The sequence below is a fragment of the Sycon ciliatum genome, chromosome 9, assembly GCF_964019385.1.
Source record: "Sycon ciliatum chromosome 9, ocSycCili1.1, whole genome shotgun sequence".
Taxonomy (NCBI): Eukaryota; Metazoa; Porifera; class Calcarea; order Leucosolenida; family Sycettidae; genus Sycon; species Sycon ciliatum.
Window position 1 is genome coordinate 17,956,482 of NC_088651.1, and position 21,841 is coordinate 17,978,322.

The window sequence follows — 21,841 nt, forward strand, 5'->3', positions numbered from 1 at the left end:
ATGGGCGCGCAAGTAGCTACCCAGGCCAACGGAACAAAAGGAGACAAAAGGTGAGTGCGCAAGTGCATGCAGGCCAGGTAGAAAAGGTACGGGAGGTGGTACCTAACATACCACCCCTCCATGAAAAAATCCCGTGTCCTCGCGGAGAGAAAAAAAAGAGAGAAAAAGATTTAAAAAAATGACTGGAGGAGAAAAAACACACACACACACATATTGCACGCCCGCACGGATCTCACGAAAAAAGTGTGTACTGAAAATGCACTACAGATCATTCCTGTACTACTTATAGTGTGTAAAAACTATTGGAGTTTGACGAGGAACGTGAATTACTAGTATTTTGCACGGCTAATACAGCCTAGTTACACTTTTGCTAAACATCCTAAAATTAGAGCGTGGCTCACCATGATCGGACCCTTGGTAATGTTTTACGAACACACGCGCGCGCACACACTACAAAAAAATAACGAAAAAAAATTGACGAAGAAGCATACCAAAAAAAGAAAGAGAGAAAGGTAGCTGACCTGCATGGCTTGAACGAGACTATTGTAGACGAGGTTGGCATAGGAGAAACGAGGTTGATAGAGACGAGACGAGGTTGGCGTAGGAGAGACGAGACTGACATGGACGAGACGAGGTTGACATAGACAAGACGAATGGCGGTTGAGGACGACTGGGCATGGTATGATCTCAGGGTCGTGGGTCGATCAATAATCGGGCGCCAATGTTGAGTTCGAAATACATTACAACGGGAACAGGTAGGTTGGTGGACTGACATTTATTAGAGACGGGACAAGAGACCAAGACGAACGAAACGACTACATGGTGATTATTGACAAGTGAGAAAAGAGCGAGAGTGTGAACGGTAAGATAAAGGGCCTGGGTAGCTATGGCAAATATGGGCGCGCAAGTAGCTACCCAGGCCAACGGAACAAAAGGAGACAAAAGGTGAGTACGCAAGTGCATGCAGGCCAGCTTAAAAAAGGTACGGGAGGTGGTACCTAACACTTATATAATAATAATAATAATAATAATACCTCACCATCCACGGTTCACCTACCGAGTGTCCATGCGGCCGGCCGTTCACCATCGACCACGCAATGATCTGCAAGTTGGGCGGCTATCCCATCCACCGGCACAACCATGTCCGCAACTACCTGGGCCAACTTCTTTCTCAAGTGTCTGAGGATGTGCAGCTGGAGCCACCGCTGCAACCTCTACCGACGGTCCGCACGTTTGACCATGGTCCTGCCCTGCTCACTGCGGATGACGCCAGACCGGACATCAGGGCCAGGGGGTTTTGGTCGGTACAGACTGATGCATTTTTTGATGTAAGGGTGTTCTATCCCAACGCACAGTCGTACCGATCTCACCCGCTGGCTGGCTGATGGCACATGTTGTGAGCTGCCTTTGGAGTGAAAAACTTGTCAGCGCCTTCTAGGTTCAGCCTGGTCCCATAGCTCAGTGGTTAGAGCATTGCTCATGACAAGCAGGGTCCCAGGTTCGAGTCCTGGTGGGTCTGGCGTTTTTTCTCTTTTCAGGCAGTTCACTTCCCCGACTGATCCTTTGAATTTGAAGTTCTCCCAATCCTTTCCAAATTTAATCACTTTCTTTCACCTCTGGTAGTTTCCAGAAACTGACCGTGGTTGGTCCCCTGGGGGAGGGAAAAAGACCCAAGTGCCATCAGTATGTGTGGCACGTGTTGTGAGCTGCCTTTGGAGTGAAAAACTTGTCAGCGCCTTCTAGGTTCAGCCTGGTCCCATAGCTCAGTCGTTAGAGCATTGCTCATGACAAGCAGGGTCCCAGGTTCGAGTCCTGGTGGGTCTGGCGTTTTTTTCTCTTTTCAGGCAGTTCACTTCCCCGACTGATCCTTTGAATTTGAAGTTCTCCCAATCCTTTCCAAATTTAATCACTTTCTTTCACCTCTGGTAGTTTCCAGAAACTGACCGTGGTTGGTCCCCTGGGGGAGGGAAAAAGACCCAAGTGCCATCAGTATGTGTGGCACGTGTTGTGAGCTGCCTTTGGAGTGAAAAACTTGTCAGCGCCTTCTAGGTTCAGCCTGGTCCCATAGCTCAGTGGTTAGAGCATTGCTCATGACAAGCAGGGTCCCAGGTTCGAGTCCTGGTGGGTCTGGCGTTTTTTTCTCTTTTCAGGCAGTTCACTTCCCCGACTGATCCTTTGAATTTGAAGTTCTCCCAATCCTTTCCAAATAATAATAATAATAATAATAATTGTGGAAGAGAAAAAGACATATGGATACGAGTTAAGAGTAACTCTCCATCACTGTAACATGATACTATATACAGTCAGAAAGTGCAATAACTAGGCACAAAACTGACAGAGTACTGAAACATTCGACGTCCTGACACCTAGCTTCAACACATCTCCGTAGCGCTAACCGACAGCCTTCCAACTTGGAATGTTCAAGGGTATGGAAAAGACCAAAGAGGGGAAGGCAAGCGCAACGAAAACGAGCAAAAGCTACAGTCCCAACGGAACAAAGAATGTCGATTGTTACTGGACGATGACGAGACCAGTACGATATTTGACAAAGCTCTTAACTCGTATCCATATGTCTTTTTCTCTTCCACATTGATTTATGGCTCAACATCCGAGTTTCAAATAATAATAATAATAATAATAATTTGGAAAGGATGGGAGAACTTCAAATTCAAAGGATCAGTCCGGGAAGTGAACTGCCTGAAAAGAGAAAAAAAACTCTTTCTCTTTTCAGGCAGTTCACTTCCCCGACTGATCCTTTGAATTTGAAGTTCTCCCATCCTTTCCAAATTTAATCACTTTCTTTCACCTCTGGTAGTTTCCAGAAACTGACCGTGGTTGGTCCCCTGGGGGAGGGAAAAAGACCCAAGTGCCATCAGTATGTGTGGCACGTGTTGTGAGCTGCCTTTGGAGTGAAAAACTTGTCAGCGCCTTCTAGGTTCAGCCTGGTCCCATAGCTCAGTGGTTAGAGCATTGCTCATGACAAGCAGGGTCCCAGGTTCGAGTCCTGGTGGGTCTGGCGTTTTTTTTCTCTTTTCAGGCAGTTCACTTCCCCGACTGATCCTTTGAATAATAATAATAATAGTAATAATAATAATACTAACAGCTCGCATGTACTCCATGGGTGAGATCACCCACGGGGCCTCTGTCGGCAAAAAGAGTTAAAGAAAACGAGAAATACATGACATACGCACCTTAATCATTCTGTTATTGCAGAGAAAAACTACATCGATTCCACCATGAGCTTAGGAACGAGGAATATACTTGGTCCGCCCAGTTAAATTGGCGCTTATCTTCACACTTGTCTCAGGAAAGAAATACGAATATTTGAAGCAAGCCACGATCACAAAGCACTATATACATGATTATTTACATGTCAGTAAGCAACTCACTCGAAAATTCAAGCAAGTTACACATCCTCCTCGCCACTATCGTCGCTGGAGGAAGAGCTCAAAACGTACGATCCGGACAGCTGCTGCACGGGTCGTTTCATAGCTTGTTCCACTTCTCCGCGTCTCGAATCACGCTCAAAGGCAGTGCGTGCCTGTCACCTTCCCATCAGAAGCTGAGTGAGACTGCCCACATGTTGACTGTAAGTATTATCCCCGTTCGTCGCAATTATGCGACTTTGTTTGAGACAAAAAGGCAACGCCATATCAGTGTCCTTTTTCAAATCGCCTCTTGCGCTTGTCGTACTTGCTGATCAGCACCCGTACCCACGCAATCCGCTGGTGCTTGTACATGCAGCGCAGTGATAGCTTCCGCTTGATGTAGCACCTGTGCGTACTGCACCTACAACGGCGTGCACCAGGCTTTTCGGCTAGTGTCCTGAAAGTCCTTTGCACGAGTGTTTCTCTCAGGACTTGGTGTTTCCTTTGATTAGCTCCCTTGCCCTGTCCTCTGTGAGCTTCAAAGTGTGTCCGCCGGATTGGTCTCACTTACTGGAGACATCGACATGAGCTGCAGTTTCTTCGTCAGCGATTTGCTGGTGATAGCCTTTCACTAGGCACTGTACTGTGCAAGCGCTGAAATTCAAGCTCGCGAAGCGCTTTTTCAGCTTTTCTTCACCTCCCCGGGATAAACAATCCTTGCTATCAGACAGCTGGAAGTAGACAGAAACTGTATTCTCCATCGCTCTGAAATGCGAACATCCTGACCTATTTTACGGACTCGAGCGGAGGTTGCAGTGTTTTCTTGCGCTGACGGAAGTGTTCGTCGGCGGCAGCTCCGTCAAAAAGACTCAAACGAACCGATTGCAACTTCTGTGATGGTTTGTGCTGCCATGTCGTCGGATGCAATGGTCAATGGTCATGTTTGGATGGTGAATCGGTGGTTCCATGCCGTGTGGCACAGGCAGAACACCAAAAAAACAAGTGAGAAGATAAGCGACAATTTTAACTGGGCGGACCAAGTAATATTATTATACAAAGTACAGAATGTTATTTACCAAAAGGATATTCAAGTAAGCGCAGATATTTTTTAGCATGATAAGTTAGTACATTGATTCACAATGCCGAGCCAAGCCTCCCTGTCTTGGGAAATAGCTTCCTCTTCGGCAATGGAAACGTTTATTGCATTCTTGATGTTGTCGATCCATCTGGTGACGGGGCGTTCCCTGGGCTTCTTGATGTCTTTGGTGTCGATTGGAAGTCTTAGAGCTTTGTAGGATGTTGAGTCATTGCCTTCTTTTATTACATGGCCGAACCATAACAAGCGCCATTCCCTGCATGTTCTGGTGATAGGCAATTGGTTGGACAGCTTGTATAAGTTTTTATTCAATATTTTTTGGGGATACACTACGCCGAGAATGGATCGTAGCTTGCGGCGATGCCACGTGTCGAGCCTGTTGCCGAGTGCTGCTGTCAAGGTCCACAGGCCACAGTTGTATAATAAAACCGGAAGGATAAGTGTGGTAAACATAGGCAATCTAGATAATAAAGCGTGTCTCTTTCAGGCTATAGTGCCAAACGCTCGATTAGCGGCATTGATACGGTTCTCGATGTCACTTCCAGATACCAAGAGACTTCCGAGTAGTTTCGTCTTTCTCCATGAGTCATCATCCTTGGAAGGAGTTACAAATTGAGTTTTTGTTAACCCTTTGTGTACGGACTGTCAACTTTCGATCCCCTGGGATCGAAACTTTTCAAATTGTCAATCGATTGTAATTCAGTCATCTCGGGGTTATTTTCAAAAAATAAAATATGTAGGTCGAAGAGAAAACTCCCAGCTGTCCATTGAAACAATCGCGGGCACACTCCGAAGTGCGGTTCCAGAGTTACGAAGGTCGAAAGTCAAATCGCGGCAATTGTCCCTCAATAGCCGCGTGCGCAAATTTGAATGAGGGATTTCCCTATTATTCTTGCCATGCGGTGACGTAGAAACACGTTCAAAATGAAAAACGGACTCGTGGCAGTTTGTGAATTTTTTGAAGTAAAAATTTAGTTGTTACAAGCAAGGAGAGCGAAATGGCTGATACAAGACGACTTCTGTCGGAATATTGGCGTTGCGACTAAGCTGGGTTGTAGCGCTGGCGTTTTGACCTTCGTGGTGGCAAGTGTGGGCTCAATGTGTTCCTCTTAGGACGAGCTTTCCAGGAAGCCCAAGATTGAAAAATCGTCAAAAGGAGACCAAAGTTATGACCCGGAGAATTTTGGAATTTAAGGTGAGTCGAGATCAAATTCAGTCTGCGTACATTTTTCCCGAGCATAAAGGGTTCAATTTAGTCTCAGGTCATCATGGGCAAATATTGCATGTATTGAAAAAATGTGGTTCAAACCTCAAAGTGGGGGTGCGACTTATAATCGAGTGCGCCCTACAATCGGGGAAATACGGTTTTCTTGCCCTAGAGCATTCTATGACCGGTTTCTATCAATTCCTGAGCGGTACTGGAGCCTGGCTATTTTGATTTATAATCCTGTTCTCCTATAATTTCATTTCCTTTCCTGCTTTGCTTTTTACGTTTCACAAAGAACTAGCTTCCTGTTCGTCTCTGACACCACTTGATTTCACATAAATTACAAAGTAGTATTCTTTTGGAAATTGAATTTGATCGCTATAGACAATATATCACTACAGACGATTATTACTATACGCGGTAACTGTGTATACTTAGTTATGGCAAAAGAAAATGACCTTTTCCCATTTGTGTCTTTCCCTCAAACCAATTTGAGAAGTATTAATTTATAAGAAGAAATGAATGCCAAGGAACTATAAGTTACACTATAATGTCCACTAACACCACCAGTTACTGAACAATCAGCTCATGCGATAACATTGAACGACACTGACCGACAGTACTGACGTTCTACACCTAACTGGCAATTAACTCTAGCACATCTTGGATGCGCACTCCACCAGCCTTCCAGCTTGGATGAGCTGATTGTAAAGGAACTGGTGGTGTGTGTTTACACTATAGCGTATCTTGTAAATTGAGAAGTTGATCACTATAGTCGGTGTACATGTATTACTATAGCCATCAACCTTATAGGTGCTACAGACTGTACTAAAACCCTTTCAATACCCAATATCGCAATTGAGTCAATTCACAGTCTACAAAAATACTTCGTCGTGTGCCAATTATACACCAAGGAGTGAAAGCGATAGTTGCAGTCGATAGTCAAGGTCTTTCTGAAGACGTAGAGCCCTCATTTGTAATAATCCGACAATATTTGAGCATGTGACGAAATATTTAGTGATCACCCATTGCATCGATCCACGTGGATAGATATTTGAATGGCTGGTAGTGAGAGGGAAGTTCACCCTAAAATCAAAATTTCAGAACTTGTAGCGAAAAATCAACTGATTACAATGGCGAAAGTCCGAGGTTGATCTGAGCAACCGTTCTGGAGTTATAGCATCTGGAAGTTTAGACTAAATTCGATGGCGTCATGATGACGATGACGATGACGTCATGATGACATCATAATTTATGACGTCATTGAGATAAACTGATTTCCAAATTTGATATGGGATATATGACACTTTACTGGTATCTAAACTGGAAACATATCCCCGAGAAAGCTTGTTGCAGCAACGAAAAACGACAGAAATTGGCTGTTCAACATCTACATGTGTTCCCATACAAAGTTTATCTCTGTGACGTCACATGGATGGGCAAATTATGACGTCATCATGATGTCAAAAAAGTTTGCCATAACTCGAAGATGCTATAACTCCGGAATGGTTGCTCCAATCGATGTGGGACCATTGCAATCAGTGCATCGTTCGCTACAGGTTGTGAAGTTTTGATTTTAGGGTTATGAATATAACATCTTACCCTCGCATCCAATCAGGAACAGGGGACTGAAGAGAAGCAAGTAGCGAATCAGGACACCTTCACAGCAGCATAAACAAGAAGAAATTGGGAAAATTGCACTGGACTCCTATGTCCACTAGAGTCACATGATTGAGAACTGGTTGTCAAATTACCAACATGTTGAACAAATCTCGATTTCCATGGTTGAGACTTGATGTCTTTTGGGTCCTGAAACTGGCCACACCCCTACAGAAGCCTGAATTACTGGAAATATACAACGATTTGGTGCTGCGAAATTTAAGCATTTCACGATTTTTGACATCTCGACAAAAAATATATTTTCGGCACGGGGCTAATACTAGAACATCAAAGCCGAAGTGCAAAAAATCATCAGCATTACTGTAAAGGCAGAATTTTTGGTTGTGTAATATTTTCGGTACTCTCCAAAATCGGCGGTTCGGTGGAGGGGAATTTTCGGTAAAACCCGTTTTCCAGGTAAGTGTACTTGTACTACATGATATGTAGCGGTAATACCGAAATGTTCGGTGTGTTCTATTTTCGGTCAAAATTGTCGGCACCGAAGTTACCGAAAATAAAACACTACTGAAAATGTCTGCTTTAACAGTAGGTGTTTGTGCTCGATGCCGAATATGGTCGAAACAAAATAGCTGCCAAATGTTTTGTATATTGACAGTAGCAGAGTGGCAGATATGAGTTACCTTTAAGTCTCACCGGTCCCTGCTTTGATGTGTGATGGCATGCCGCCGGAACGGGCCAATTTGACCCACGAATGCTTTGAACGCAACTGCAACCTGTTGTGGAGGGTTTCCGGTGAACTGATCATGCTGGTGTTTGCAAGCATCATGTGGTCTCCTTAGGTTAAAACAAAATTGACCTACCACTACATTGTACCATGATATTCGAATTAATTCGTTCAAGTCACCAGCCTTCAGGCACTCGTTGTTTAACCTCAATTACCGTGATGTTTTTGATGAGTCGGACTTCAGAGTTTTGTGCTATGCCACAAGTGTCCATCAGCTCCCTGTAGTAAGTGAAAAATGTTGTGGTGGGCCGTGGCCATGCCGAAAAGAAATCGTGTGTTGATACTATATATTCCGACTGCCTTCGCTGAAAGTACTTGAAATTCTTGAATGATCTGAGTTGATCTTATACTTACTAAGAAGGTGGTGGACATCACGTAACTGTATTATAAAGAAAGGGGGGGGGTTGTCAACTGACAACCGCTCTATTCAGTTGCTATTCCAACTCGACGCATGCACCAACTCAATGACATACTGCTGCTCACATAACAACTCCACGCCCCAGATATAGTCTGTGGCAACGAAACCTGGCTCGACCCCAATGTTTCGGACCGAGAAATAGCCCTGACTGGATATAGTGTAACACGCAGAGACCGTAGTGGTCGAGTGGGATGAGGAGTTTGCATATACTGGAAGTCATGTCGTCCGGTAAAACCAAGAGACGACAGAACAACTGATGGTGTGGAAAGCTGCTGGTGTGAAGTCGCTTGCAAACCCCGCAATTGTCTTGTTGGAACAATCTACCGCTCGTCATCGGAACCTGTGGGTCACTGGCACTAGGTAGACGAATATATTCGCACTGCTCTAAGGCCACATACAGCCGAATCCTATCGTTTGTGGTGACTTTAATGTGACTATTGACCAAAGTGCCATGGACCCTTAATTGCACTGCTTATCTGACTCGCTATACAGCTATGCTCTGCATCATGGTGTCAACAAGTCTATGCGATTTAGCTCAACAGGCCAAAACAGCACCATCGATTGGATACTCAACAATTTTGATCCTTCCACCACAGCGAAGATCATTCCGGTTGCTTTCAGTGACCATGTCGCCATGGCCAGCGACTTTCACCTCATTGTCCCTCGTGGATCTGACACTACACGTTTATACCGCAACTATCACCGGATAAACCACGATCACTTCCGGCGTGACTTAACCCAGAAGAACTTGTGTAGTATTACCGGTAACCCAAGCGCCATGTGGACCGAGTGGTCTATTAGATCCATCGAGGTGTTGCATGTCCATGCCCCACTTCAAAGTAATTGCAGATCGAAGCAGCATTCAGTGCCATGGATTGACCGGCAATTGTTGTACTTACTACTGTATATACACGGAACAGGTTGCACCGAAAGTGGCTCTCTACCAAGACACAGGAGACTTACGACGAATTTAGTACAGCCAGACGTGCGGCAACTAGCTACAACAGGACCCGGAAACAGGAATTCTACAACTCCAAATTTCAGCAATGCACTGGAAATGCCAGAGAGACTTGGACAATAATCAAGTAGTTGACAGGCAAACAATATAATATTATATATACAGGGATCCACAGTGCACGGTGCATGCGCTTCGAGACACTTTTTCGAAAGTTGTGGAAGATCCAGTTCGCCCTGCACAATCACCCCTACCCCTTGGGCCTCCATCTGCGGTGCACTTCTCGGAATTCTTGCCAGTCTCCATCGCAGCTACCCGGAAAATGTTGGTACAGTTGGCAGGCGCGTGCACTGCTTGGTATTCTTGGAGCCCGGAAACCACCTTTTTGCGGCCAGCGATATTTTTGCTGCATGCACAATGCGCGGGCACTGTCACAGTGTGCGTAGATGCACTTTTCGTGCACGCACATGTGAAAGGCAGGGAACGTGTAGTGCACGCGCCCACCGCTACTGCTGAGTACATCTCATCAGATCAGGCACAGCCACTATGGTACAGGCGCTAATGATATGTCCACTCACACCCGATGCAAATAATTTTTTTGCTGGACTCGACTACGCTGTACAGTGCAGATGGTGTGCTGTGCAGCATGCTTGTGCAAGGACATCAAAGACAAAGTGCGGACAGCAGGCATGTCGCACACTGTAAAAGCCATAATAACGAATTGCTAACTCTAAGAGTTAACGAGGAGAAATCTGTCGTTAAAATATAAATCGTTATATAGAAATCGATACATATACTGTCCTACATGTATTGAGCGTTGAGAATAAGTGAGAATCGTTACCTTTGGTACACGTAAACCAGTCAATTTTGGGAAATCGTTGCTTTCATCTTGGTTTTGAAGTGGGTGCTTTGGTCTTGGACTCGAGTACGAGCGGTTGTCTGTTTTGTTAGTAAAATTACTGTTCAGGTTTGTGGTTTTGAGGACAAAGGCAATGAGTTTTCAGCAGAAGACTTTGTCCGCTCTCTGGGGGAAAGAACCAGCAGCGTCGCACCCGGAACGACGTGAAATTTCTGACGGAGAATCGGATTCTTCCGCCACTGGCAACGGCATTGCTGAAGGCGGCAGCCAAGTTGAAGTTCAAGACTGTGAGGAGCCAAGTTTCACAATAGAGGACGAAACTGCGGACGAGCCCGCTGCAAAAAGATTGACTTTTGGTGAGGTGGGGGCTGACAGTCACAATGAGTCAGACAGTGACACGGATTGACCTGCTTCTTTGACTCACTTACTAGCAAGAGTGTCTGAATCTTCCTTCACTACTTCGAGCTACTTGCATAACGTCGGCTAGCCTATTCATTTTTATCCTGTGCCAGGAAAATGCCTTTATACCACATTTGTTTTGTTGGCTCGGTGGGACTGGCAGCCATAACTTTTAAAGCTGTCTTTCAGTGTTTGGGAGTCGTATATAAGACTCCCTGGTAATACTGCTGAATCTGCAGGTAGCTTATTGCAAATTTGCGGTCGAAAATATTTTGGAAACCACCTTTTTTGACCCAGTACACGCACCTGGTTGGACACCAGAACAGCCACTGGGAGTGATGATATTCCAGCAAGTCTCCTCCAGATGCATGCTGACATCCTGGCACCGTCACTCACGCTACTATTAAACGAGAGAGCTTGGAAGCTCAGTGCCCTATACTATGCTTTTTTGCCTTGATAACCTAGACACAAAAAAGCATAAGGATGTTATATATTCTTTTAAAAATCCTTTTTTTAAGACATAACCTGGGATTCGAATCCGCACTATCGCGCGCCCTGCATGCATCCCCCGATACACTTCGCATACATACTAATTCTTCCAAGTTGCTTCACGTTATGATCTTGCATTTGAAAGCCCTATTTGAATTTATTTTATTTTATTTTACTTTATTTTTTTTTACTATGTTCACATTCCCAGCTCGAAAATAATAAAGAAAGACAATGATACTGAGACTAGGACGAACGTGACAACTATTGAGCAGGGGCTGCAGCGAGACGCAGCAGTGATGGTGGGGCATTGATGGCTTTGCCGACCTGAGGTCTCTGCATCACGGCCAAAAACACGCACCAAAAACAAAAGATAGAGCTGTACGAGTCAGCACAATGAAAAGAAAGGAAGGGTTAACACCAGCGAGTGTGCGGGAGAAACTGTGCGACTATTAACAAATTACAAGGGCTGTTACTGAGAGGAGCATCGAATATGCATTGTGGCCAGCCGTAATTGATGGTACGGTACGGTACAGGATAGGTACGGGACAGGTACGATCGAGGGTAATATGACACCGTCTACCGCCTTGATGACGGCAAAAAAAGAATAGGGATGTTATAAATTTTTCAATTCTCCTATTTTTTAGGCATATCCTGGGATTCGAACCCGCACTATCGCCCTACATGCATTCCCCCATACACTTCGCATTCATACCCATTCTTCCAAGTTGGTTCACGTTATGATCTTGAGTTTGAAAGCCCTATTTGAATATTGCGCCCAGCTGTATGTGGCCAGCTGTGTTTGATGGTACGGTACGGTACGGGACAGATACGGGATAGCGCCAGGCGTGACACAAACAAACAAACAAACAAACACACAAATACCAAGTTAAAGCTGTGTGGACCCTGGCTAGCACCAGACGTTACTGAAGTAACGTCTTCAGCATAGCTACGGGAATAAGTCATTGAGAGAAGGACAGTTTCCTGCGGCAATGAAGGTGGGTTAGATACGGCCTCTGTTCAAGGCTGGTGCCGATAGTGTCGAAAGTGCTTAAAAGTATTGTTCATAAGCAGTCTGCAGTACCTCAACACGAACAATTTCTTGCCTACTAGTCAGTTTGGTCACAGACACCAGCATTCCACAGCAGATGCCTTAGTGATAGCTGTAGAGAATATCAGTGAAGCACAAGCCGCCGGGCAGCACACCAGAGTGGCATTTCTCGACACGTCGAAAGACTTCGACAAGGTAAAGCATAGCATTCTGGTTGAGGACCTCTTCGAACTGGGTCTCACTAGCACCGCTTTGCAACAGTTTTCAGACTACTTGATGTATCGCCGGCAATACACGGAGACAGGAAAAACCAGAAGTACAACTTATGACAGCCAGTCAGAGGTTCCTCAAAGGTCAGTTCTCGGACCTCTGCTCTTCGTTCTGTATGTGATTGCCCGCGATCTTGCCCCTCATGACGTCACCACTATTCCGTTTGCTGATGACATCTCGCTGGTTCAAGCAGTCCACAGCCAGAAGTTATCTCCCAGTGCCTCACAGCAGCAGTTCAGTACCTGGCCACTTGGTTGAAGACACGTGGACTGATTCTTAACAAGACCAAGACACAGATACTCGCCATACCACACCATAAAGCGACAGCCCTCGACATCAATGTTGTGTGCAATTCACAAGTCTTACCAATAGTCACATCTGCCAAATACCTTGGCCTGCATTTTGACTCGGACATGAGTTGGACCACAATGGTGGACCATGTTGCTCGTCGTTTTGCCTGCAAAAGTGCTGTCCTGCTGCGACATGCTTCCTCACTGCCATATCCATGCCGATTCACCTACTTCAGATCTATCATTTTGCCAGAATATGTTTATGTTTCTATTAGTCACTACCCGTTTTTGTCAGTTGCTCAGGAACAACGGCTACATAGGCTGTTTAAAAGTGCCGCTCGGGCAGTCTGCAAGTCGCCACCGTGGACCAGTACTGCTCCCCTGCTAAATCGAATGCTTGTACGTGATCTACAGGTTTTTGTGCACTTGAATATGTTTCGTTTCATCTGGCAATGTTTGCATGATGCATGTTGCACCCTATTTCAGTCCTTTTTTTGCTGTTGTGCCCTCAACGCGCACTCGAGGAGGCCAAAGCAACTTGCTTGTGGTCCCACCTGCTAGCACTGCTCGTTCTGCTGAGCGCCTAACGCACGCTGGAGCCATTATGTGGAATATATTGCCACCAGCAGCAAAATGTTCAAATAGGTACTTGGATTTCAAATCTCAAGCATTGCAGTATAATATTAGAGAGGTTTTGCATTCCGAATCTCGGAATTATTTTCGGAATGTGGCGGCAGCAGTCGAAAAAGTAGTCGAACTTTCGGAATGTGTGGTGGCGAAAGTGCATGGTTTTGCAAAAATGGATTTTCGGCTCTTTCATGTTTGGGAGTGCATATTTGAATACAAAAAAGTGTATTTTTCATGTTTGTATTTTTGCTTGAACAACAACAAGCTCCAGCAGTTCTTGCGAGATGGAACCTGAACGTTAATCCCTCCAAGACAGAGCATACCACCGTTGCCCGATTTCCCGATAGGAACCAGGAAACGTGGCGTACTGTCCGCAAACTAGGCTCCCTCCTGGGTGACGCCGAAGATGCTGCTCGGAGGCGTCAACTGGCCGCCGCCGCCTTCAACTCACTCCTCAAGATCTGGACCCGGAGGCGCCAGATCAGTGAGGTCTTCGGCTGAGGCTCTACAACGCCTACGTCATCCCAGTCCTTACCTACAACTGCGGCACTTGGGGCCTACCGATGTCGGAGCTCGCGCGAATGGATTCGTTCCACAGGACCCAGCTAAGGAGCATCATCGACATGCGGTACCCTAAACGAATTAGCAATGACACTCAGTATAAGCGCTGCGGAGCTGTCCCCATCAGCGAGATGATCACAAGGCAGCGCTACAGTCTCGCTGGCCATATCTTTCGTTTGGCCCCAACTGCTCCTCCACAGTTGGCAGTGGATATGTATCTTCGCCTGGCCAACGACGAGGGCACTGAACGCTTCAGGGGTCGACCTCGGACGACTTTGGTAACGGTCTTGCAGACGGAACTGTTATCATTGCATGGACTTACCCTCCACCAGCCGCTAGATGTTGACGCAGTCCGCACAATGGCAGCGGACCGAAAGGCATGGCGTGGAGCCCGCCCCACCTAACAGGACTGACCAGACATGTTGTATGCATATTCTATTTTATTTTATACTTTGGATGAAGTTTTCCATTAGTCATATTGGTGTTGTTGCTAACGGCTTTTGTTGACGTCACTTCTGTCATTTCATTGTATCGTATTACTCTTCAGACATCAATCCTGAATGGCATAAGCGAAAGTGGCACCCCCGCCACCTACGCGGACATGCTTTTAATAATAATAATACTATTTTTGCTTTCTGCTGCTCTCGATTATTTGAAATTTTTCCCCGTATGTAGTTTTGATTTTTGCTGTTTTTTGCTGCTCTCGCTGATCTCGCCATGTTGACTAATCTTCTCACACTCTATCTTCCTTTGCCATGGAGCCTACTGACAGTACAAGACAGTAGTTCGCCAACCTCGTCTTCAGCTGTTGGATCACTTGGTCCACCATCAGTCCGTCCTCGTCTTCAAACTGCACTCAGTTTGACCTGCGCACATGGATTTGATCCTGCTCAACCTCTTCGACGCTCTCCATTTTGTTTTGTATGGCAACCCTTGGAAACGAAGTCGAATCAGATTTTAGGAATGTAAAACACTGAAAATACCGTTTTTCGGAACGCGCTTTTTTCGGAAAAGCACAGTCGAAAATCATTCCGAAATTCGGAATGCAAAACCTCTCTATTATCAGCGACATAGGTTTTCCATTGCTCACTGGATTTATATCTGTTCGTTACAACCAACCTTCCATTTTCTTTTCTTTCTCTTTTTTCCCATCTCTCCTTTTCCACAATTTCCTTTACAATTTTATTCACAGTGGCTCCAATGTTACTAGGCATTTTGCCTGTTTTGATTTCCACTATAAATAAAGTATACAACAACAACACGGCTGGAAAAAGAAAAAAAACTCTCCCTGGCGGGACTTGAACCAGTTACCTCTCGTATCTCAATCATGGTCTTTAACCAGGCCACTGTGCATGCCTAGTGTTGTGTGTTAATTGCTAAATATCGCTAGGTAACTTGGATTGCTGTGTGTACTGAATTGGGTGGCTGTGCTTAAGCTGTATTGTCGTGAGAAGCTGTGAATTCCTGTTCTTTCACATTCTCTCCGTATGTACTTTTTGGTGAAGGTTTGACTCTGCCCAACATCCCAGGAGGACCGTCCTTAGAGCCCACTCTCATAGTGGATAAATGATGTCCACGGAACCAAATTTGTGACAGTTTTCCTCGTGCCATCAAAGTGCTGTTTTGATCGGTGTGTCACACTGCATGAAGCTGCTTATTATAAACTCGGATGGAGAGCCAGGGATTAAAATTGAGCAAGAGAAGGCCATCAGTTTACAACGTATCTGTTTTGTCATGGTATGTTTTGTCATGTTGTTTTAATAATAATTGTTTATTTGAATTCACCTCACAAGGCTCTTCAGGCTAGTAACCGACATTGACTTACCTGCAGATTGGCTCAAAGTGGCCATGTTGGTACCGTTTAGTACGAAAGAACCCCGAGAATGATGACGAAACCCTGAGGCAATCCAGAAATCACACATGGAGGTCAAGGGTATACAGAAAGGATATACGCACACACACACACACGCATAAACTCGCTTGCACACACACACACAAACACGCACGCACACACACACACACACACACACACACACACACACACACACACACACACACACACACACACACAACACACAAACACACACACACACACACACACACATACGCATACACTTGTACTTGCACTTGCTCACTGCCTAAAACTGGTAACGTGGGTGGGGTTCCCCGGGAGAGACTCAACAGGAATCTTGGAAGGATGACTCAATTGGCTACTGAACTGCCCAACGGCCGGCACCCCTTGAAATCCTCAAACTCTGGGCAAACTTGGAAATGATTCCAAGTATTGGCTCACCAAATCTGAGTAAGTGGATGGCGACAAGGTGCATCCCTATCATGTGCAAAACTGTCTCCCTGCGAATTCCGAAACTTAAGACATACCTCTCGGGAGAGGCAAAAAGTGTTTACTGTAAAGTGCCTTTGATCCGCCCCCACGCCGTGCCGCTTTTCAGCAGGGTTTTCGGGAGGGGGCAGGAATTAGATCAAGGCTGTCAAGTGCAGCAAAATGTACAACAACGCCGAAGGTCAGACTCTGCGTGCTGGTTTGTGCACATTTTTATCCTGCACTGCAACCATGCACTTCATTCAGTATGTTCCATGCATTCTGGGAATTTGCGAACTCTGCAGACTGCGCTGCGCCATCTTCAGATTCCAGATTGCCTGCGCAATCTGCAGATTGCGCATGCACTCTGGGGTGACACGGAAGTATTCGTGACACACGACTAGGCACAGTCGATCTGCATCCCTCACCAGCCGTGAGACTTCTGGGAACATACCCAATGTGTGTGTGTGTGTGGTGCAGAATTCACGTGTGTAGATCATGCAATTTGTGGATTTCGTTGCCAAACATGAAGAAAACAGCAAATCCGCGTGGGACGCAATCCGTGATCGCGATCCGTGGATTTCGTTTGAAACGTGAAGAACACAGCGGGCCCGTGGTGGCAATCTGAAAATTCCAAGAATGCGCACCAGTCATTGTCTGCGTAATCTGAAAATTCCCCTAATGCACAAGCAGACTGCAGATTGCGCAGGCAGTGTGGGAATTCTCAGGTTGCGCAGCAAAAACTGCAGATTGCGAAAATTCTCAGAATATGCGGTACATATACACCAAGTTTACACATATACACCAAGTTTACACATATACACCAAGTTTACACATATACACCAAGTTTACACATTATACACCAAGTTTACACATATACACCAAGTTTACACATATACACCAAGTTTACACATTATACACCAAGTTTACACATATACACCAAGTTTACACATATACACCAAGTTTACACATATACACCAAGTTTACACATATATACCAAGTTTACACATATACACCAAGTATTATTATCATACACCAAGTTTGCTTCACAGGCAGAGCTTAGACAGGTGACAGATATTGGAGAGAGGGTGGATCAATGGTACTTTTCGGTATTATTTGAGGTAATTCTGGCAAACGGGAAAAGTCTGAAGAAAAATTGACTGTCACCACCAGGATTCAAACCAGGGACCTTTGCTTGAGGCCAGCCATGCTCTAACCACTGGGGTATGGTGTAGTCGTCATCCCAGCAGAGACCATTCAACAAACACCTCCTTGACCAGTTAAGGCGAATTGAAAGCCAGAACTGCACAAACAGTTCTACGAGCATTGGTTTCACTGCAGTGGAGTCCCGTTGAATATGTAGTGTCACATGATATTCTTTAGAAGCTTATCTCTGGCATATCTTTCGATAGAATGAATTGAAGACACCACTGCAGCTGTACTTATGGTTGATAAATATGGTGGTAAAGACACACCTGGCAATATGGCGGTAAACACACGCCTGCCCACACACGCTCTCTAGGCTGCAAAGTTCTGGCACAGAGCTCTCCTTCTCACCACCACCACCATCAGTTCGCGCCTGGCGCCTGGTCGATGCATGGCTGGCGGTATCCGGCATAGCAGGCTGGTACATCAAGTAGCGCATGGCACATAGATGATGACACAGCAACGACATAGCTCGATTGCGACGTACGTTTCGTCCCCGCTGGACTCATCAGGCAATCTTCTTCTTGGATGTCTTCATACGGAGCTTGACTCGGGAGAATGAATTGAAGACACCACTGCAGCTGTACTTATGGTTGATAAATATGGTGGTAAAGACACACCTGGCAATATGGCGGTAAACACACGCCTGCCCACACACGCTCTCTAGGCTGCAAAGTTCTGGCACAGAGCTCTCCTTCTCACCACCACCACCATCAGTTCGCGCCTGGCGCCTGGTCGATGCATGGCTGGCGGTATCCGGCATAGCAGGCTGGTACATCAAGTAGCGCATGGCACATAGATGATGACACAGCAACGACATAGCTCGATTGCGACGTACGTTTCGTCCCCGCTGGACTCATCAGGCAATCTTCTTCTTGGATGTCTTCATACGGAGCTTGACTCGGGAGAATGAATTGAAGACACCACTGCAGCTGTACTTATGGTTGATAAATATGGTGGTAAAGACACACCTGGCAATATGGCGGTAAACACACGCCTGCCCACACACGCTCTCTAGGCTGCAAAGTTCTGGCACAGAGCTCTCCTTCTCACCACCACCACCATCAGTTCGCGCCTGGCGCCTGGTCGATGCATGGCTGGCGGTATCCGGCATAGCAGGCTGGTACATCAAGTAGCGCATGGCACATAGATGATGACACAGCAACGAAAAAGCTCGATTGCGACGTACGTGTCGTCCCCGCTGGACTCATCAGGCAATCTTCTTCTTGGATGTCTTCATACGGAGCTTGACTCGGGAGAATGAATTGAAGACACCACTGCAGCTGTACTTATGGTTGATAAATATGGTGGTAAAGACACACCTGGCAATATGGCGGTAAACACACGCCTGCCCACACACGCTCTCTAGGCTGCAAAGTTCTGGCACAGAGCTCTCCTTCTCACCACCACCACCATCAGTTCGCGCCTGGCGCCTGGTCGATGCATGGCTGGCGGTATCCGGCATAGCAGGCTGGTACATCAAGTAGCGCATGGCACATAGATGATGACACAGCAACGACATAGCTCGATTGCGACGTACGTTTCGTCCCCGCTGGACTCATCAGGCAATCTTCTTCTTGGATGTCTTCATACGGAGCTACAGCTGCAGTGGTGTCTTCAATTCATTCTCCCGAGTCAAGCTCCGTATGAAGACATCCAAGAAGAAGATTGCCTGATGAGTCCAGCGGGGACGAAACGTACGTCGCAATCGAGCTATGTCGTTGCTGTGTCATCATCTATGTGCCATGCACTACTTGATGTACCAGCCTGCTATGCCGGATACCGCCAGCCATGCATCGACCCGAGGCGCCAGGCGCGAACTGATGGTGGTGGTGGTGAGAAGGAGAGCTCTGTGCCAGAACTTTGCAGCCTAGAGAGCGTGTGTGGGCAGGCGTGTGTTTACCGCCATATTGCCAGGTGTGTCTTTACCACCATATTTATCAACCATAAGTACAGCTGCAGTGGTGTCTTCAATTCATTCTCCCGAGTCAAGCTCCGTATGAAGACATCCAAGAAGAAGATTGCCTGATGAGTCCAGCGGGGACGAAACGTACGTCGCAATCGAGCTATGTCGTTGCTGTGTCATCATCTATGTGCCATGCGCTACTTGATGTACCAGCCTGCTATGCCGGATACCGCCAGCCATGCATCGACCAGGCGCCAGGCGCGAACTGATGGTGGTGGTGGTGAGAAGGAGAGCTCTGTGCCAGAACTTTGCAGCCTAGAGAGCGTGTGTGGGCAGGCGTGTGTTTACCGCCATATTGCCAGGTGTGTCTTTACCACCATATTTATCAACCATAAGTACAGCTGCAGTGGTGTCTTCAATTCATTCTCCCGAGTCAAGCTCCGTATGAAGACATCCAAGAAGAAGATTGCCTGATGAGTCCAGCGGGGACGAAACGTACGTCGCAATCGAGCTATGTCGTTGCTGTGTCATCATCTATGTGCCATGCGCTACTTGATGTACCAGCCTGCTATGCCGGATACCGCCAGCCATGCATCGACCAGGCGCCAGGCGCGAACTGATGGTGGTGGTGGTGAGAAGGAGAGCTCTGTGCCAGAACTTTGCAGCCTAGAGAGCGTGTGTGGGCAGGCGTGTGTTTACCGCCATATTGCCAGGTGTGTCTTTACCACCATATTTATCAACCATAAGTACAGCTGCAGTGGTGTCTTCAATTCATTCTCCCGAGTCAAGCTCCGTATGAAGACATCCAAGAAGAAGATTGCCTGATGAGTCCAGCGGGGACGAAACGTACGTCGCAATCGAGCTATGTCGTTGCTGTGTCATCATCTATGTGCCATGCGCTACTTGATGTACCAGCCTGCTATGCCGGATACCGCCAGCCATGCATCGACCAGGCGCCAGGCGCGAACTGATGGTGGTGGTGGTGAGAAGGAGAGCTCTGTGCCAGAACTTTGCAGCCTAGAGAGCGTGTGTGGGCAGGCGTGTGTTTACCGCCATATTGCCAGGTGTGTCTTTACCACCATATTTATCAACCATAAGTACAGCTGCAGTGGTGTCTTCAATTCATTCTCCCGAGTCAAGCTCCGTATGAAGACATCCAAGAAGAAGATTGCCTGATGAGTCCAGCGGGGACGAAACGTACGTCGCAATCAAGCTATGTCGTTGCTGTGTCATCATCTATGTGCCATGCGCTACTTGATGTACCAGCCTGCTATGCCGGATACCGCCAGCCATGCATCGACCAGGCGCCAGGCGCGAACTGATGGTGGTGGTGGTGAGAAGGAGAGCTCTGTGCCAGAACTTTGCAGCCTAGAGAGCGTGTGTGGGCAGGCGTGTGTTTACCGCCATATTGCCAGGTGTGTCTTTACCACCATATTTATCAACCATAAGTACAGCTGCAGTGGTGTCTTCAATTCATTCTCCCGAGTCAAGCTCCGTATGAAGACATCCAAGAAGAAGATTGCCTGATGAGTCCAGCGGGGACGAAACGTACGTCGCAATCGAGCTATGTCGTTGCTGTGTCATCATCTATGTGCCATGCGCTACTTGATGTACCAGCCTGCTATGCCGGATACCGCCAGCCATGCATCGACCAGGCGCCAGGCGCGAACTGATGGTGGTGGTGGTGAGAAGGAGAGCTCTGTGCCAGAACTTTGCAGCCTAGAGGGCGTGTGTGGGCAGGCGTGTGTTTACCGCCATATTGCCAGGTGTGTCTTTACCACCATATTTATCAACCATAAGTACAGCTGCAGTGGTGTCTTCAATTCATTCTCCCGAGTCAAGCTCCGTATGAAGACATCCAAGAAGAAGATTGCCTGATGAGTCCAGCGGGGACGAAACGTACGTCGCAATCGAGCTATGTCGTTGCTGTGTCATCATCTATGTGCCATGCGCTACTTGATGTACCAGCCTGCTATGCCGGATACCGCCAGCCATGCATCGACCAGGCGCCAGGCGCGAACTGATGGTGGTGGTGGTGAGAAGGAGAGCTCTGTGCCAGAACTTTGCAGCCTAGAGAGCGTGTGTGGGCAGGCGTGTGTTTACCGCCATATTGCCAGGTGTGTCTTTACCACCATATTTATCAACCATAAGTACAGCTGCAGTGGTGTCTTCAATTCATTCTCCCGAGTCAAGCTCCGTATGAAGACATCCAAGAAGAAGATTGCCTGATGAGTCCAGCGGGGACGAAACGTACGTCGCAATCGAGCTATGTCGTTGCTGTGTCATCATCTATGTGCCATGCGCTACTTGATGTACCAGCCTGCTATGCCGGATACCGCCAGCCATGCATCGACCAGGCGCCAGGCGCGAACTGATGGTGGTGGTGGTGAGAAGGAGAGCTCTGTGCCAGAACTTTGC

The 21,841-nt window shown here is 46.8% G+C and overlaps 1 protein-coding gene across 1 annotated transcript in view; it reads right to left on the reverse strand.

Moving 5' to 3' along the window:
* Window positions 1-21,841, reverse strand: part of LOC135824314 (sushi, von Willebrand factor type A, EGF and pentraxin domain-containing protein 1-like) — a 72,595-nt gene that overhangs the window by 37,040 nt on the left and 13,714 nt on the right. The window contains exons 3-4 of the mRNA XM_065337048.1: window positions 15,817-15,888; window positions 7,274-7,330 (exon numbers count right to left, since the gene is read on the reverse strand). Coding sequence (XP_065193120.1) covers window positions 7,274-7,330; window positions 15,817-15,888 — 129 coding nt within the window. The remainder of the gene's footprint in view (window positions 1-7,273; window positions 7,331-15,816; window positions 15,889-21,841) is intronic.